We start from the raw sequence: 17,249 nt of genomic DNA on the forward strand, positions 1-17,249 counted from the left end.
TTTGGGGGCTTGGATTCCACTACCACAACTGCAGCTAACTGAATTTAAACTCAATCAATCCGGAATTGAAAGCTTATAGCAAGCATGAAATTATCATGGATTTTTACAAAAAAAATTTGGTTCACTAATAAACTTTAGGGAAGGAAATCTGCCATCCCTGTCTGGTTCTGGCCTATTTGTGAATCCAGACCCACAACGGTGATGGTACTCATCATTGCTCTTTGAAATGGTTCTTGCAGCCACTCAGTTCAAGATAATTAGAAATGGGTGATACACACTACTGGATAGCAACACCTACACCACATCACACAAACAAATAAAAAAATACATTGCAACACTGAAAAGAAAGGGAATGAGTTTACTCAACTTATTAAAATGCATCAATGCCTTCCACTAGATTTTTCAAATTTGTTTTATATACTCAGCATTAGATGTTTTCAGAGGTGGGAATAATTTGAAGAAAGCATAACTGCCCAAGCACTTGAAGCATTTACTTTGCAGGAGACAGCTAGATCATAAGAGAGAGACAAATATAAAATGGTTAGAGCCGAACCCTGCAGTCAACAATCCTTACCTCCTCATGCCCTTTACTTCAAATAAAGTTGTGTCATCATCGTCAGTATCCATTGGAGCCATTTCCACATGGTCATCATATGAAGCAAGCAAGCCATACTTCTTTCTTTGTGTTTTCTTTAACCTAAGAGGTAGAATTTTGTTTTAAAAATTGTGAATAAAAGGACTTCTCCCTCTAGGAACCATTAGACAGGGCAGTGGGTGAAGGAATTCTTCATTTTGCAATTGGTTCACTTCACGAACATGCAGAGAAATGTCAGCTTCCTGCTGTAACAGCAATTTAATCTACAAAATTAAGATGTGTCTAGTAACTCTTCCCCATCCCATTTCCTTTCCTTTGCCTTGACGCACAAGACACATTTCCACACATTCCTTTTGTAAACCTTTCTGTGACAGGACCTAAACATCTTGGAACTTCTTTTCATTTGCTTTTTGATTTCTTGCAATCAGCTCGAAGTGGTTCAGTAGATCCTACTTTTGCCCCAAAGCAGCAGATTGTGGTTTTAAGTCCCATTTCACAGGCTTGACCACAAAAAAATGGATCGCCACTTCAGTGCATTACTGAGGGGGTGCTGCACTTTCAGAACTGTTGGATGAGATATTACACAAAGGACTCATGAAACTATCGTACAGCACTTTATTCCCAAAAAACAGCAGTGCAACATTCCAATAATTTTCCTCTAAGAATCAGGATAATTAAAAGCAGATCATCTGCTTGATATAATATTCAGTGTTGTTTGTGGGAGCTTGCTCTGCACAAATTGGGTGTCAAGTTTTCCAATTAACAGGGATCAGACTTTGATAGTATTTCACTGGATGCTGAGTGACCATGGGACATCCTGATGTTATGAAAGATACTACATCAGTGCAAGTCTCTCTTTCGAAACTTAAGAATTCCATCACCTAAACAAGATTCAATCTATCTTGTCTATTCTGTCTTACTTTTTCCAGCTGCAGTCGAACATTCTAATGGTCTTGGCTTCTCTCACATAATTCTAAATTTAAAAGACACAGAGCTGCCTGGAGATAAGAGGAACAGATGGCAGTGAAATGCATGACCGGTAACATTATGCAATCTCCCGCGCTCTGTCTCGCCCTGGTAGAGCAGAAACAGCAGCCTTGGCAATAGATCCTGTGTGGCGCATTACATTCCTTTGTTAAACACAATGCTAATGGTGCAGAGTGAAGGTTAAAACATGGATGTTAAACAGAATATTTAAGTGCTTTAATTGCCTCATTAGGGGTTTCAACGCTTTGGGTTACTTAAGCTAAATGGGATTCTAATTCACTTTTAAACGTTCTCACAACGCAAAATAACAAATTGGAGAGAAATTCATCATTATACAAGGTAAATTAAGGCAGTTCTGCTCAATTACTAAAAATAATATGCAACACAAAGTTAATGAGGTAATAGCTCTTTTAAAGAGTCAGCACAGGTGTGATGGGCCAAATGAACTCCTTCTGTGGTGTAGCATGCCATGAGATTGCATTGCAAACACCCTTAACCTGTCACAATGCAGCTTTTATAACACATACTATCTCCTCTTTTTATCTGTGGAGAAACCAATGAATCAAGGGATGGCAAGTAGTAGAAAGATTCCAAGGAGAATCACACTTCAGAAGCCACACATACATACCTCGGCAAATAAATACAAGAGGGAATTCAGGAGAAACATTTCCATTTATTTGCTCATGGAATGTGGGCATCATGGCCAGGCCAATTAGTTTTTATTCATTCCCAATTGCCCTTGAGAAGGTAGTGGCCAGTTGCACTAGAGGTGGTCACGATCAGCTGCCTTCTTGAACAGGCGAGACCATGCCAGGTAGGGTATAGCCACTGATATTAGGGAGAAAGTTCCAGAATTCTAAGCTAGTGTCTCCCATTCAGTGACTAGAATGTGGAACTCACTACAAGGAATGTTGAGCTGAATAGTAAGGGTGCATTTAAGAGGAAACTAGATAAGCAGAGGAGGGGGAATGGTAGGAGAGTCTAAAACTGGACGGCATAGGTTTAATGTGAGGAGAGAGATACAAAAGGGTCCAGAGGGGCAACGTTTTCACACAGAGGGTGGTGAATGCCTGAACATGCTACCAGAGGTAGTGGTGGAGGCAAGTACAATACAGAGGGAGTCTCAGTTATCCAAACAAGATGGGCAGGCACTATTTCGTTCGGATAATTGATTATTCGGTTAATTGATTCAATGCCTCTCTTCTGGGGCTCGGAGTTTTCTGAAGTTTTCTTTTTCCTGCTCTGCCTGCCTTGCTCACACACTTGTGTGTAAGAGACCTACTGCATTGCTGCAGCCACCTCCCATCCAGCATCCCCCCCCCCCCAAAAGCAGTTCAATGGGATTGACACAGCGAACACTTGCTAGGTCTGATCCCCATTCAGGACCCTGGGCAGCAGTACACCAGCCTTCCTGTCTGCCCCCACCTTTGTCCCCAACCCTGTAACACAGACCAATTAAACTAGTTTCTGTAAATTCTACATAGAGATTTGCTGTTAAAAAAAAACAAACTGAGGCATTTCTATAGCAGCTTCACGCCCCAAAATGCTCTACAATAGCGAGTACATTTCACTGGCTATAATATAAAAATGGGGCAGCCAATTTGCACATAAAAATCTCCCACTAAACAGCAATAGAATAATGACAAGATAACTTGATGTGATGTTGACTGATAGGTAAATGTTGGTCTGACACCACAACTACTCACATACTTTTCTTCAACCAGCATCACAATATCTTCCATATTCAAAAAGGCAAATGGGACCTCGAATTAATGTCTCATTTGAAAGATAGCATCTTTGACAGCACAGCACTCACTCAATACTGCACTGACAGACAGAAATCAAGTCTCAGAGTAAATTAAAATAGTGAATGGCATTTAAATAGCTCACAGTGACTGCTTTGTAGAAAATATATTGTTCCTTTCTCTACCCCCCCGCCCTCCAATATTCACAGCTTTCGTATTTGTACAATAGAACATAAATATGGAATTTAACTTAATGGAAGATAAGAAAACATTATTTCCTCTGAATAATCAATAGTTTCTCCATTGGACAATAGCAGAAATGAATAGACATCCTTGTGCATTATGAGCAATAAAATGACCAAAGAGAAACAGGAAATAAAGACAGACTTTTACAATGTCCCTTACTTCAAAGTACTTCATATTCAGGAAATAATTTGAAGTGCAGTGACTTGAATCTAGCACATCATGTCACTTGGATACGTTTGGGTAGCATACTCTCACAGACAGTATTAGGATGAACAACCTTAACCCGCATTTGATGGCACTGGTGGAACTCTGGTCAAGATAAATAGACTAATGCATCAATATGGACTTCACCAATTTCCTCATTCCCCCTCTCCCCACCTTACCTCAGTTCCAACCTGCCAGCTCAGCACCATCCTCATGACCTGTCCTACCTGCCAATCTTCCTTCCTACCTATCCGCTCCACCCTCCTCTCCGACCTATCATCTTCACCCCCACCCCCATCCACCTATTGTACTCTTAGCTACCTTCTCCCCAGCTCCACCCCCCTGCCGTTTATCTCTCCACCCCGGAGGATCCCTGCCTCATTCCTGATGAAGGACTTTTGCCCAAAACGTCAATTTTCCTGTTCCTTGGATGCTGCCTGACCTGCTGTGCTTTTCCAGCACCATTCTGATCTTGACTCTGATCTCCAGCATCTGCAGTCCTCACTTTCGCCCAATGGAATCTTTTGACATTCACATGTATCAACGCAGCGCAGCATTAACATTTTGACTGAAGAAATCACAGCTTCTCTGACAATGCTGCACCCCCTCACTGACATCTGTGGTTTGGGGGCAAAGCTTCAAACCCCAACTTTCTGAGAGGGGACTGCCAACTCAAATTAAAAGCACAAATCTTGTAAATATGCAAGATTCACATCAAAACCCATCAAAAAGGCATCAGCACAATCCTGTTTTTCTCTTTCACAGCCCACACTGGAAGCTTTCTCTGTTCAACTGCAATGACTAATTATTCCTTAATGGTTAAATGCATGCCGTACCCTTATGGATTACAACTCTGAATATAATTAACAGATTAAAGGGGAACTATATTCATCTAAATTACCACAAAATGCTACTCTGACTGCTGTCTCTGTTGCTCTTTCTTTGTTCTTGTGCTTTAGAAGTCTTGGTTAGAGGTAGCCTGGGAGCAGACATTTAGAGTGCAATCCTTTTAACGTGACATCAAGGAGGGAGACTGCTCCCCCACCGCTCCATGCTCCCTTTCAGAATGTCATTGAAAAGAAAATAAGCTGGGCTGACTGTAGCAGTATGTTCCCCTGGACTGCAGCTTAGAAAGACTGTGTGTGTTTAAGTTTTACCTTTGAAAGTGCTCTGCCAATTTAGAAGTAGTAAGTTCATTTACAAACCACAGTGCAATCAGATTTAGATAAGGTATTTCCAAGAAGGACACAACAGCACCCCAACCCCTGAAATGGAAGGGAAGCTGCACTTCATAGAGTCATACAGTTCAGAAGAGGCCAATTGGCCCAGCACGTCTGTACCACCAAAAATACATGACTACCCACAATAGTTCCACTTTCCAGCACTAGACCCATAGCCTTAAATGTTATGACACTTCAACTGCCCATCCAAGTATTTTGTAAAGGTTGATGTTTTCTGCGTCAACTACTTTCCCAGACAGGGCATTCCAGACCCCACCAGCCTCTGGGTGAAAACTTCTTTCCTCAGGTCCCCTCTAATCCTCCAGCCTTTCACCTTAAAGATTGCGCCACTTTGTTACGGAATCCTCGACTAAGAGGATCAGCTGCTTTCTACTCACCCTTATACACTTCTATTGTACACCGCTCACAACCTTCTCTGCTCCTACTTAGCATTCGGAATTGTTGACAGCGAGGTTATATTCTAACCTAGAGTAGCAGTCTATGGAATTATAGAAACAGGAGGTGGCTATTCAGCACCTGAGGTCAGTGTCTCTATTCAATAAGATCACAGCTGATCAGTGACCTCACTCCATCACAACTTTGCCACACATTGCTTTGGTTAACATAAATCTAGCAAACGCAGATTTAAAATTAAAGATTGATGCAGCATCAATAGTCATTTCAGAATAAACTCCCAAACTTTTAACAAAGACTTTTCCAATTTCATAAAATGCCCACAGCGTGAAAGCAATCCATTCAGCCCATCAAGTCCACACCAACCCTCCGAGGGGCATCCCACCCAGACCCAGCCCCCTATCCTATCCCTGTAACCCCCCCATTTACCATAGCTAGTCCACATAGCCTGAACATCCTTAGACATTATGGACAAGTTGGCATAGCCAATCCACCTAACCTGCACATCTTTGGACTGTGGGAGGAAACCAGAACACCTGGAGGAAACCCACGCAGACACGGGGAGAATGTGCAAACTCCACACAGACAGACAGTCACCCGAGACTGGAATCAAACCCGGGTCACTTGCGCTGTGAGGCAACAGTGCTAACCACTGAGCCATCGTGCTGCCCTTTCATTCTCAAAATGCAGTGAGGTAAGATTTATTCGTAATCTCATCACATCAGATCCACTGAAGGGAAAAGGGGGATCATGCCACAACTGAATATATTACACTTGAAAGTTATATCTTCCACTCCCAAATAACAGTCATAAACTTAAATAAAGCTGATTACATGGGTATGACGGGAGAGCTGGCTAAGGTTGAATGGATAAATCATTTTAAAGTTGGCAGATTGCGACTGGTGAAGTATCAAAAGGAATCGGCCTGAGGTCTCAGCAATTTGGAATCTATACTAATGATTTTGATGAAGAGACTGACAATCGCTTGCCTAAGTTCGCTAACGTATACAAACCTAGGCAGGAAGGGAAATGGTGAGGAGGATACAAATGTATTTGAAGCTGCAGTCAACTCCTGTTCTCGTTCTTATGCTCTCAAGAAAGGTTGATTTTTTTTTGACTATCTCTGTAGTACTGTAACATCTAACTGGCAGAAAAGGATTATTTATCTGACCTAGTTGTTTCCTTAATATCTTGAAAATTAAGATCAAATAACTCAACTTTCTAAATTTCAGGGATTACAATCCTACTTTGTTTATTCTCTGCACATGGAATCCAGGTTATCATTCAAATAGATCTACAGAGCTCTCCCTTGCAAGCAATTTATTCCCCTGAAGATATGCTACCTAAAAGCTGTTCATTATACTCCAGAGGTTGCCCATTGAGTATTTTATACAGATGAAGCATATAGGTGTATTCTAGTCCTCTGGATATAAAGAACATATCATGCACCAGATGTTTAACAGATCGATATCCCAGATGTTGAATTAGGCAGCCAAAGATTTTCAAAAATTCACAAGAGTTTTATTGCCAATCTATAGTTTATCACAAACACCTGTTTCTATGTTTCCCTGTCAAGAAGTCAATTCCCCAGTGAGGACAAATTCGCACTTTCAATTTTAAAATCAACCTGCTCAGGTTATGACACACTAGGGCAGGTGGGACGCGAACCCAGGCCTCCTGGCTCAAAGGTAAGAACACTATGACTGCACCACAAGAGCCATCAAGAACTCAAGAATACAAAATCCAATGAGTGTCTCTGGCTCTCAACTCCAATGGTCAGCTGGCACACCTCCAAAGAGATCTACACTTCTAACACTAGCAGTCTGTATACCTTCCCTCTTTGCTGGCTCAAACAGATGGCAAAGTTACTGCTCAGTTTTGAAAAGAGTCAAAGGCATTCTCCTGGCATTTGATCCTTTCCTTCACCAAATCAGTCAGAAAGCCATTCAGCTTGTTGCTACTAACACCAAGTTGCTTCGTTATTGATTTCAAAGTGATTCATTGTTTGAAAAACCTATTCCTGGCATTTGAAGCATGTTTAAAGATATCATCCAAAGTTTCATTAGTGTATGTAAAACTAAGCCTAATTATCTTATTTGCACAGGGTAAAGACAGTCATCCAAAGTGACACACTCAACAATTCTGCTCAAGGTGAAAAGCATGCACTTCCATTAATTAAAATGGAAAAAATCACATAGTGGCAATCACACAACCACTGCTAGAGTCAAAAATGATACAGCACAGAAGATATCCATTCAGCCCATACTGCCTTTGTCACATTTTGAAAGATCTGTAAGCCCCATTCCCCTTCTTTCCCAACTGGAAATGTATACTTGCTTTCATTCTTTCAGACAGTGTCTCCCTCAGCATGATAGCTTCTTGCATAATTTTGTTTTACTCATCTCACATCTGATTTTAAGAAACAAAATAAAATTCCAATCCTTCCATCACCAGAAACAGTTTTACTTTATTTAACCTAAGTCCCATTTTGAAAATATTGGTTACATTTCCTCTTAACATTCTCTGATCAGGGAAGAACAATCCCAGTTCCTCAAATGTCTCCGAGTAAATAAATCCAGTATCCCTGGTAGCATTTTATCAAATCTCCTCTGTGCCATTATTAAGCCCTGAAACTGATCTTGAAAAGTGTAATATCTGGAATCATATATTCCTTTCAGTGTGGAAGCAGGCCATTCAACCCATCGAGTCCACAGTGACCCTTCGAAAAGCAACCCACACAGACCCTCCCCCCTATAACTCTATTTCCCATCACTAGTCGATTCAGCCTATACAATACTGGACACTATGGGCAACTTAGCATGGCCAATCCACTTAAGCTGTATATCTTTGGAGTGTGGGAAGAAACCGGAGCACCCAGAGGAAGCCCACGCAGACACAGGGAGAATGTGCAAACTCCACATAGACAGTTGCCTGAAGGTGGAATCGAACCTAGGTCCTTGGTGCTGTGAGGCAGTAGTGCTAACCACTGTGCCACCATGCTGCCTCAGTGTAGAAATGGTCACAATAATTCAATTTAGTCTAAGTAATAAATTATAAAGGTTTACATAGCTTCCCTGAGTTTATACTCTATGCTTCAATTATGAAGCTAAGAATCCCATGCTTTTCGAGCCATCTTACCTTGCCACCTTCAAAGATGTGTATACTTTTAGCACCAAATCTCTGTACCTGCGTCCTTACCAAAATATCGCCATTTAGTTTACATTGCTTCTAGTGATTCATTTTGTTACAATGAATTACATCACACTGACCCAAATTAAGACACATCTACTATCCAGGTTGGTTATCATCTTTGTTGTTTAAAACATTTTTCACATTTTATGCCACCATAAAATTTGAAATGATATCTAAAATATCCAGGTTATTAACAAATACCAAAAGAGGAGTGATACCAATATTGAGCCCAGGGGACAATGTTTATATTCTTCCAGTCTGGAAAACAACCAGTTTTCCAGTCCTCTCTGCTTTCTGCCTCTTAGTCAGTTTCACATCCATGCAGTCAGCTCTTTAATAGCTTGGGCTTCCATTTTCTAAACATGTTTATTTTGTGGTACTTTATCAAATGTCTTTTGACAGTTTCAAAGTCTTTTGAACTCTCACTTTTCTCATTGACCCTCTTCATTACTTCAAATAACTCAATTAAAATAGTTGAACACTGATTTTTCTTTAACAAATCTTCACTGCCTTTCATGTATGAACTCATTACTCCAACCTCATTCTCCTTGTAACCTTTGATCCCCTGACCAATCAATACCTATCTATCTTGGTCTTAAATACACTTAATTTCCTGGCCTCTACAGCAGTGTATTCCACAGAAATAGCACCTCTGGCTGAAAAACAATTTCTAATTTCAGTTCTAAAGGGTCATCCCTTCACTGTGAGGATCCTTATCTCTCTTACTAATGGACCCATCTTTTCCACGTCCACTCTAGCAAAGCCTCTCACTATTCTGTCAGTTTCAATCAGATCCCCCTTTCACCCTTCTGAACTCTAATGGATACAGACCAAGAGTCCTCAACTGCCCCTCATACGACAAGCCCTTCATCCTCAGATTCAACCTTGTAAACCTTCTCTGGACACCCTTCAATAAATTGTTCCTCAGATGAGAGGATCCAAAACTGCTCACAATATTCCAAACGCAGTCTGACCAGAGCCTGATACAGTTTCAGCAGTACATCTCTGTTCTTGTATTCTAGCCCTCTCAAAATGAATGCTAGCATTGCATGTGTCTTCCTAACTGCCAAAATAACCTTCATGGTAACCTTAAAAGAATCCTGAACAAGAATCCCAAGTCCCTTTATACTACAGATTTTCAAAGCTTTTCCCCAATTTAGAAAATTGGTAGGAAGAACAAAAGTGTAGACAAAATGCATAACCTCACACTTTCCCATATTGCAATTTATCAAGTTCCCAGTTGTTGAAGTCTTTCTGCAGCCTCTCCACTTACCTTTGTGTCATCTGCAAACTTAGAAACAATGCCTGCAGTTCCTTCGTCCAAATTGCTGATGTATAACATATATAATTGTGGTCCCAACACTGACCCCTATGGAACCCCACTGGTCACCAGCTGCCATCCTGAAAAAGACCCCATTAACGCCTGCTCTCTGCCTTCTGCCAGTCACACAATCCTTTATCCATACCAGGACCGTGGCTCCTATCATGATGGACTCTGATCTTATTTACCAGTCTCACGTGCAGAACCTTGTCAAGGGCCTTATGGAAATCTAACAGATTATGTCCAATGGCTCTCTTTGTCTCACTTGCTTTTTACTTCCTCAAAAAATTCTAACAGATTTTTCATTCATGACAAAGCCATGTTGACTCAGCCCTATTTTACCCCATCATCCAATCTCTTCATAATTAAAGCACTTCAAACCAGACATCATTTTGATTAATCTTATCTGCACCTTTTCCAGTGCAATCGCATTTCTCCTATAATGTGGATTACAGAATTGCTACAGTTGTGACCTAACCAAGTCTTTATAAAGATATTGATCCGAACCTTCTGGCAGCAATGGCGGAAACACTGCCTCTGCCCATGTGAAGTTTTCTGAGCCCTGACGTCCAATTCTGATTGCAGCTTACAGAGGCTAGTGCAGACTCTCCGAGGCAAGTCTGGTGAGTGAAGATGGACATGCCTCTTTTTCATGGCAGTCATTGTGTTCAGATAGGCTTTTAAAGACCAGAGACAAAGGCGGAGCTGACGAGGTATCAGGTGGGAGTGAGACAATTAGCTTGAATGCCGAGAGGGTGAGTTAGGAAGTGAGAGAAAAAGAAGAGTGGTGGTGCTCAGTTCAGTTATGATGGTTAATCTCCTAATTTCACCTAGAATTAAACAGCATAACATTTCCAGGGCAAGCCCCACCTATCTGGGCCAAATCTCTTATCCAAAGTGATACAGTTAAGGCACAGAAAACATGACACACTAATACTGAGAACATTGCCTGTGCCTGAAAGGATGTCCCAACACCCACATTTGGCTGACTAGTCCATGTTGCTGAGTTTATCTCTCTCCCACTTTTTTTTATATGGGACTGTAAGCTTGTGAAATCCTCAGGCATTGTTCCCAATCACTAATACTGCTTATCTGGCCACATTTTCACCTCCATAGTCCAATGAGCACAAGTCCTAGCAACCAGATGACCTTGAAAAAAAAGCAAACAGTTTCCATTACACCACATTGTAAAGGGTAACATTGAACAAAACTGATATTCATTAGACATGAAGAAGTTTAAGTGCGAATTTGTTGTGCTTGATTCAAGCTGAAAGATAATTTGCATTCAGAAAATAACTGGCAAATTGATGAGAAATTTTAAGCTGAACCATTTAGTCAAGGTGTGGAATGTAAACGTGTTTCAAGGTATCGGTTCAAAATGGCTTTTCATGTCAGTTACCCCAGACAACAGGTTACCAGTTTTAAGAACAGAGCATAATCAGTAAAACATGCAAGTGAGATTATCTGTACTGAGATGGTAGGTTTCAATTAACACTTAAAAAAAAACTTGTTAAAAATCTGTAGGGAATAGAGGAGTACGGTCAGGGTGCTTGTGGCACAGTGGTAGCGTCCCTTTCTCTGAGCCAGAAGGCCTGGGTTCAAGTCTCACCTGCTCTAGAAGTATGTCATAATATTTTTAATTAGCTTCTTCAGGTGTGTTAAGGGTTTGCTGCAAGGATTGGCCAGAGTTCACTTCTTGCAACACTTAAAACAATGCATGCACACCAGAAAACAAAGGGAGATTTATATTATATCTTTTCATATTTGTCTTAAAAAAAATTCCCTCCTTCCAGTGCTGCTTTAAGCAACAGACATATAATACCACCCTAACTTTCAGAGTGACACTTGAACAATCAAATGCACACAAACGATTGCTAGATTTACTGGAGCAATTTTTGCCAAAGGGAATAGAGCTGTTGATATGCAGGATCTGGTAGAGGAAGAAAATTTACAATTGGAACAAAGTGAGACAGATTACAAATCCGTTTAAACACGTACAGTGTTATCTGTTTCTTAGGAGAAGTTCCAACAAAATGAGTCAAATTGCATGTCTTATTCCAAATGATAAGTCTACCATACATGCTGACAGTTTATTGCCGAATCAATTTCAGCATTTAGCCAATTTTTCCAAGATTATGAATTTAAAACAAAATTCCAAAGAGTCACTGGTTACATTCTAAGGGGTCACTCCTTCCATCCACCCAGATCCATCCTGTCAATGTGGTCATAGCTTCACCCTTTCATCTCCTTCGTCACCCAATCCCAGGACTGTCTATTTTGTCTGTCTGTTACTTTTTTTTGCTCTGCTTTATCTATCAGGCACATATCCACCCTCCCAATCTCATTTTTGTTCCTGGGAATCCCTCTCCCCTTGCTGTCATCCAAACATATATTCCTAGCAGCTTTACACCAAATCCCTGAACTGTGTATCCATAATCCAGCCCTTCCTCGCTCTCTTTAAACCATTCCAGTCCGCCTCTCAATCCCTCCACTCCAGATATTACGCACCACCACTTGGATTGCCCAACCCTCCCCTTCCACATTCACCCCATCTCTCTCCTACCATTTCCATTCCAATTGCTATTCCATCCGATCTGCTTTTCCCGCTAATTCCCAGCCCCCGCCTGCCCTCCCCTCCCCCCCTCCCCCTCCACCCCCCACTCCCTCCTCCCCACCCCCACCTCCACTCCCCCCTCCCATCTCCCCCCTCCCCACCTCCCTCCCCACCACCTGCACCCCTCCACACCACCCCTCCCCTCCACCCCTCCCTCCCCCCCCTCCTCCCCCCCCCCCCTCCCCCCCCCTCCCCCTCCCCCCCCTCCCCCCCCACTCCCTCCCCCCCCTCCCCCCCTCCCCTCCCTCACCCCCCCCCCCCTCCCCCTCCCCACCTCCCCCCCCCCCCTCCGCCTCCCCCCTCCCCCTCCCCCCTCTCCCCCCCCCCTCCCCCCCCTCCCCCCACCCCCCCCTCCCCCTCCCTCCCCCCCCCTCCCCCCCCTCCCCTCCTCCCCTCTCCCCCCCCCCCCCCTCCGCCCCCCTCCCCTCCCTCCCCTCTCCCCCCTCCCCCCCCTCCCCCCCCTCCCCTCCTCCCTCTCCCCCCCCCCGCCCCCCTCCCTCCCGCCCCCCTCCCTCCCCCTCCCCCCTCCTCCCCTCCCCTCCTCCCCCTCCCCCCCCCCCCCCCCCCCCCTCCTCCCCTCTCCCCCCCCCCCCTCCTCCCCCCTCCCCCCTCCCCCCCCCCCTCTCTCCCCCCCTCACTCCCCCTCCCCTGCCCCCCCCCTCTCCCCCCCTCCCTCCCCCCTCCCCCCCCTCCCCCCCCTCTCTCCCCCCCCCCCCTCCCCCCCTCTCCCCCCCCTCCCCCTCCTCCCCACCCTCCCCCCCCCTCCTACCCCCCTCCTCCCCTCCCCCCCCCCCCTCTCCCCCCCCCCTCCCCCCTCCCTCCCCCACCCCTCCCCCCCCCCCTCCTCTCCCCCCTCCCCCCCCCCACCCTCCCCCCCCTCCCCACCCCCCTCCTCCCCCCCTCTCCCTCCCCTCCCCACCCCTCCCCCCCTCTCCTCCCCTCCCCCCTCTCCCCCCCCTCCCCCCCCACCCCCTCCCCCCCCTCCCCCCTCCACCCTCCCCCCTCTCCCCCCCCTCTCCCCCACTCCCTCCCCCCCCTCACCCCTCCTCCCTCCCCTCCCCCCCCTCCCCCCCTCCCCTCCCCCTCTCCCCCCCCCTCTCCCCTCCCCTCCCCCTCTCCCCCCTCCCCCCTCCCCCCTCCTCCCCCCTCTCCCCTATCCCCCTCCCCTCTCCCCCACCCTCCCCCCCCTCCCCTCCCCCCCCTCTCCCCTCCCCCTCCCCTCCCCCCCTCCCTCTCCCCACCCTCCCCCCCTCTCCTCCCCTCTCCCCCCCTCTCCCCCCCTCCCCTCCTCCCCACCTCCCCCCCCTCTCCCCTCTCCCCCCTCCTTCCCCTCTCCCCCCTCCCTCTCCCCCCCTCCCCTCCTCCCCTCCCCCCCCCTCCCCTCTCCCCCTCCCCCTCTCCCTCCCCCCTCTCCCCCCCTCCCCCCCCTCCCCCTCCTCCCCCTCCCCCCCCCCTCTCCCCTCCCCCCCTCTCCTCTCCTCCCCTACCCCCCTCCCCCTCACCCCTCTCCCCCTCCCCCCCTCTCCTCCCCCTCCCCCCTCTCCTCCCCCTCCCCCCTCTCCTCCCCCTCCCCCCTCTCCCCCCCCCTCCCCTCCCTCCCCCTCCCCCCTCTCCTCCCCCTCCCCCCCTCTCCTCTCCCTCCCCTCCCCCCTCCTCCCCCTCCCCCCTCCTCCCCTCCCCCCTCCTCCCCCTCCTCCCCCCTCCCCCCTCCTCCCCCTCCCCCCTCTCCCCCCTCCTCCCCCTCCCCCCTCCTCCCCCCTCCCCCCCTCTCCCCCTCCCCCCTCTCCTCCCCCTCCCCCCCCTCCCCCTCCCCCCCTCCCCCCCCCTCCCCCCCTCCCCCTCCCCCCTCTCCTCTCCTCCCCCTCCCCCCTCCCCCCCTCCCCCCCTCCTCCCCCCCTCCCCCTCCCCCTCTCCTCTCCTCCCACTCCCCCCCTCCCCCTCCCCCCTCTCCTCTCCTCCCCCTCCCCCCTCCCCCCTCCCCCTCTCCTCCCCCTCCCCCTCCCCCCTCCTCTCCCTCCCCACCCCCCTCTCCTCTCCCTCCCCCCTCTCCTCTCCTCCCCCTCCCCCTCCTCCCCCTCCCCCCTCCTCCCCCTCCCCCCTCCTCCCCTCCCCCCTCTCCTCTCCTCCCCCTCCCCCCTCCTCCCCCTCCCCCCTCCCCCTCCCCCTCTCCTCTCCTCCCCTCCCCCCCTCCCCCTCCCCCCTCTCCTCTCCTCCCCCTCCCCCCTCTCCTCCCCCCCTCCCCCCCTCTCCTCTCCTCCCCCTCCCCCCTCTCCTCTCCTCCCCCCTCCCCCCTCTCCTCCTCCTCCCCCTCCCACCCTCTCCTCTCCTCCCCCCCTCCCCCCTCTCCTCTCCTCCCCCTCCCCCCTCTCCTCTCCTCCCCCTCCCCCCCTCTCCTCCCCCTCCCCCCTCTCCTCTCCCTCCCCCTCCCCCCCCTCTCCTCTCCTCCCCCTCCCCCCTCTCCCCTCCTCCCCCTCCCCCTTCCCCTCTCCTCCCCCTCCCCCTCTCCTCCCCCTCCCCCCTCTCCCCCTCCCCCCTCTCCCCTCCCCCCCTCCCCCTCCCCCCCTCTCCTCCCCCTCCCCCCTCTCCTCTCCTCCCCCCTCTCCTCTCCTCCCCCTCCCCCCTCTCCCCCCCCTCCTCTCCTCCCCCTCCCCCCTCTCCTCTCCTCCCCCTCCCCCCTCTCCTCTCCTCCCCCCCCTCCTCTCCTCCCCCTCCTCTCCTCCCCTCCCCCCTCTCCCCCCCTCTCCCCCCCTCTCCTCTCCTCCCCCTCCCCCTCCTCTCCTCCCCCTCCCCCCTCTCCCCCTCTCCTCTCCTCCCCCTCCCCCCTCTCCCCCCTCTCCTCTCCTCCCCCTCCCCCCTCTCCTCTCCTCCCCCTCCCCCCCCTCCTCTCCTCCCCCTCCCCCCTCTCCCCCCTCTCCCCCTCCCCCCCCCTCCTCTCCTCCCCCTCCCCCCTCTCCCCCTCTCCCCCTCCCCCCTCTCCTCTCCTCCCCCTCCCCCCCCCTCCTCTCCTCCCCCTCCCCCCTCTCCCCCCCTCCTCTCCTCCCCCTCCCCCCCCTCCTCTCCTCCCCCTCTCCTCTCCTCCCCCTCCCCCCTCTCCTCTCCTCCCCCTCCTCCCTCTCCTCTCCTCCCCCTCCCCCCTCTCCTCCCCCTCTCCTCCCCCTCCCCCCTCTCCTCTCCTCCCCCTCCCCCCTCTCCCCCCCCCTCTCCTCCCCCCTCCCCCCTCTCCCCCCTCTCCCCCCTCTCCTCTCCCCCCTCTCCTCTCCTCCCCCTCCCCCCTCCTCTCCTCCCCCTCCCCCCTCTCCCCCCTCTCCTCTCCTCCCCCCTCCCCCCTCTCCCCCCTCTCTCTCTCCCCCCTCCCCCCTCTCCCCCCTCTCCTCTCCTCCCCCTCCCCCCTCTCCTCTCCTCCCCCTCCCCCCTCTCCCCCCTCTCCTCTCCTCCCCCTCCCCCCTCTCCACTCCTCCCCCTCCCCCCTCTCCTCTCCTCCCCCTCCCCCCTCTCCCCCCCTCCTCCCCCTCCCCCCCTCTCCTCTCTCCTCCCTCCACCCCTCTCCTCTCCTCCCCCTCCCCCCTCTCCTCTCCTCCCCCTCCCCCCTCTCCTCTCCTCCCCCCTCTCCCCCCTCTCCCCCCCTCCTCACCTCCCCCTCCCCCCTCTCCTCTCCTCCCCCTCCCCCCTCTCCCCCTCCCCCCTCTCCCCCCCCTCCTCTCCTCCCCCTCCCCCCCCCTTCTCCTCTCCTCCCCCTCCCCCCTCTCCTCCCCCTCCCCCCTCTCCCCCCTCTCCTCTCCTCCCCTCCCCCCTCTCCTCTCCTCCCCCTCCCCCCTCTCCCCCTCTCCTCTCCTCCCCCTCCCCCCTCTCCTCTCCTCCCCCTCCCCCCTCTCCTCTCCTCCCCCTCCCCCCCTCTCCTCTCCTCCCCCTCCCCCCTCTCCCCCCTCTCTTCTCTCTCCCTCCCCCTCCCCCCCCTCTCCTCTCCCTCCCCTCCCCCCTCTCCCCCCTCTCCCCCCTCTCCTCTCCTCCCCTTCCCCCCCTCTCCCCCCTCTCCTCTCCTCCCCCTCCCCCCTCTCCTCCCTCTCCTCTCCTCCCCCTCCCCCCCCTCCCCCCTCTCCCCCCCTCTCCTCTCCTCCCCCTCCCCCCTCTCCCCCCCTCTCCTCTCCTCCCCCTCCCCCCTCCCCCCTCTCCTCTCCTCCCCCTCCCCCCTCTCCCCCCTCTCCTCTCCTCCCCCTCCCCCCTCTCCCCCCTCTCCTCTCCTCCCCCTCCCCCCTCTCCTCCCTCTCCTCTCCTCCCCCTCCCCCCTCTCCTCCCTCTCCTCTCCTCCCCCTCCCCCCTCTCCTCTCCTCCCCCTCCCCCCTCTCCCCCCCCTCTCCTCTTCCTCCCCCTCCCCCCCCCTCTCCTCTCCTCCCCTCCCCCCCCCTCTCCTCTCCCTCCCCTCCTCCCCCCCCCCTCTCCTCTCCCTCCCCCTCCCCCCCCTCTCCTCTCCCTCCCCCTCCCCCCTCTCCCCCCTCTCCCCCCTCTCCTCTCCTCCCCTCCCCCCTCTCCCCCCCTCTCCCCCCTCTTCCTCTCCTCCCCCCTCCCCCCTCTCCCCCCCTCCCCCTCCCCCCTCTCCCCCCTCTCCTCTCCTCCCCCTCCCCCCTCTCCCCCCTCTCCTCTCCTCCCCCTCCCCCCTCTCCCCCCTCTCCTCTCCTCCCCCTCCCCCCTCTCCCCCCCCTCTCCTCTCCTCCCC

The 17,249-nt window shown here is 51.1% G+C and overlaps 1 protein-coding gene across 1 annotated transcript in view; it reads right to left on the bottom strand.

The window, feature by feature from the left end:
• Positions 1–570: 570 nt before the first annotated feature.
• LOC140494728 (protein FAM174C-like) overlaps positions 571–17,249 on the bottom strand; it is a 17,790-nt gene continuing 1,111 nt past the window's right edge. The window contains 1 exon segment of the mRNA XM_072594269.1: positions 571–697. Coding sequence (XP_072450370.1) covers positions 571–697 — 127 coding nt within the window.

The sequence above is a fragment of the Chiloscyllium punctatum genome, chromosome 24 (genome assembly GCF_047496795.1).
Source record: "Chiloscyllium punctatum isolate Juve2018m chromosome 24, sChiPun1.3, whole genome shotgun sequence".
Classification (NCBI taxonomy): Eukaryota; Metazoa; Chordata; class Chondrichthyes; order Orectolobiformes; family Hemiscylliidae; genus Chiloscyllium; species Chiloscyllium punctatum.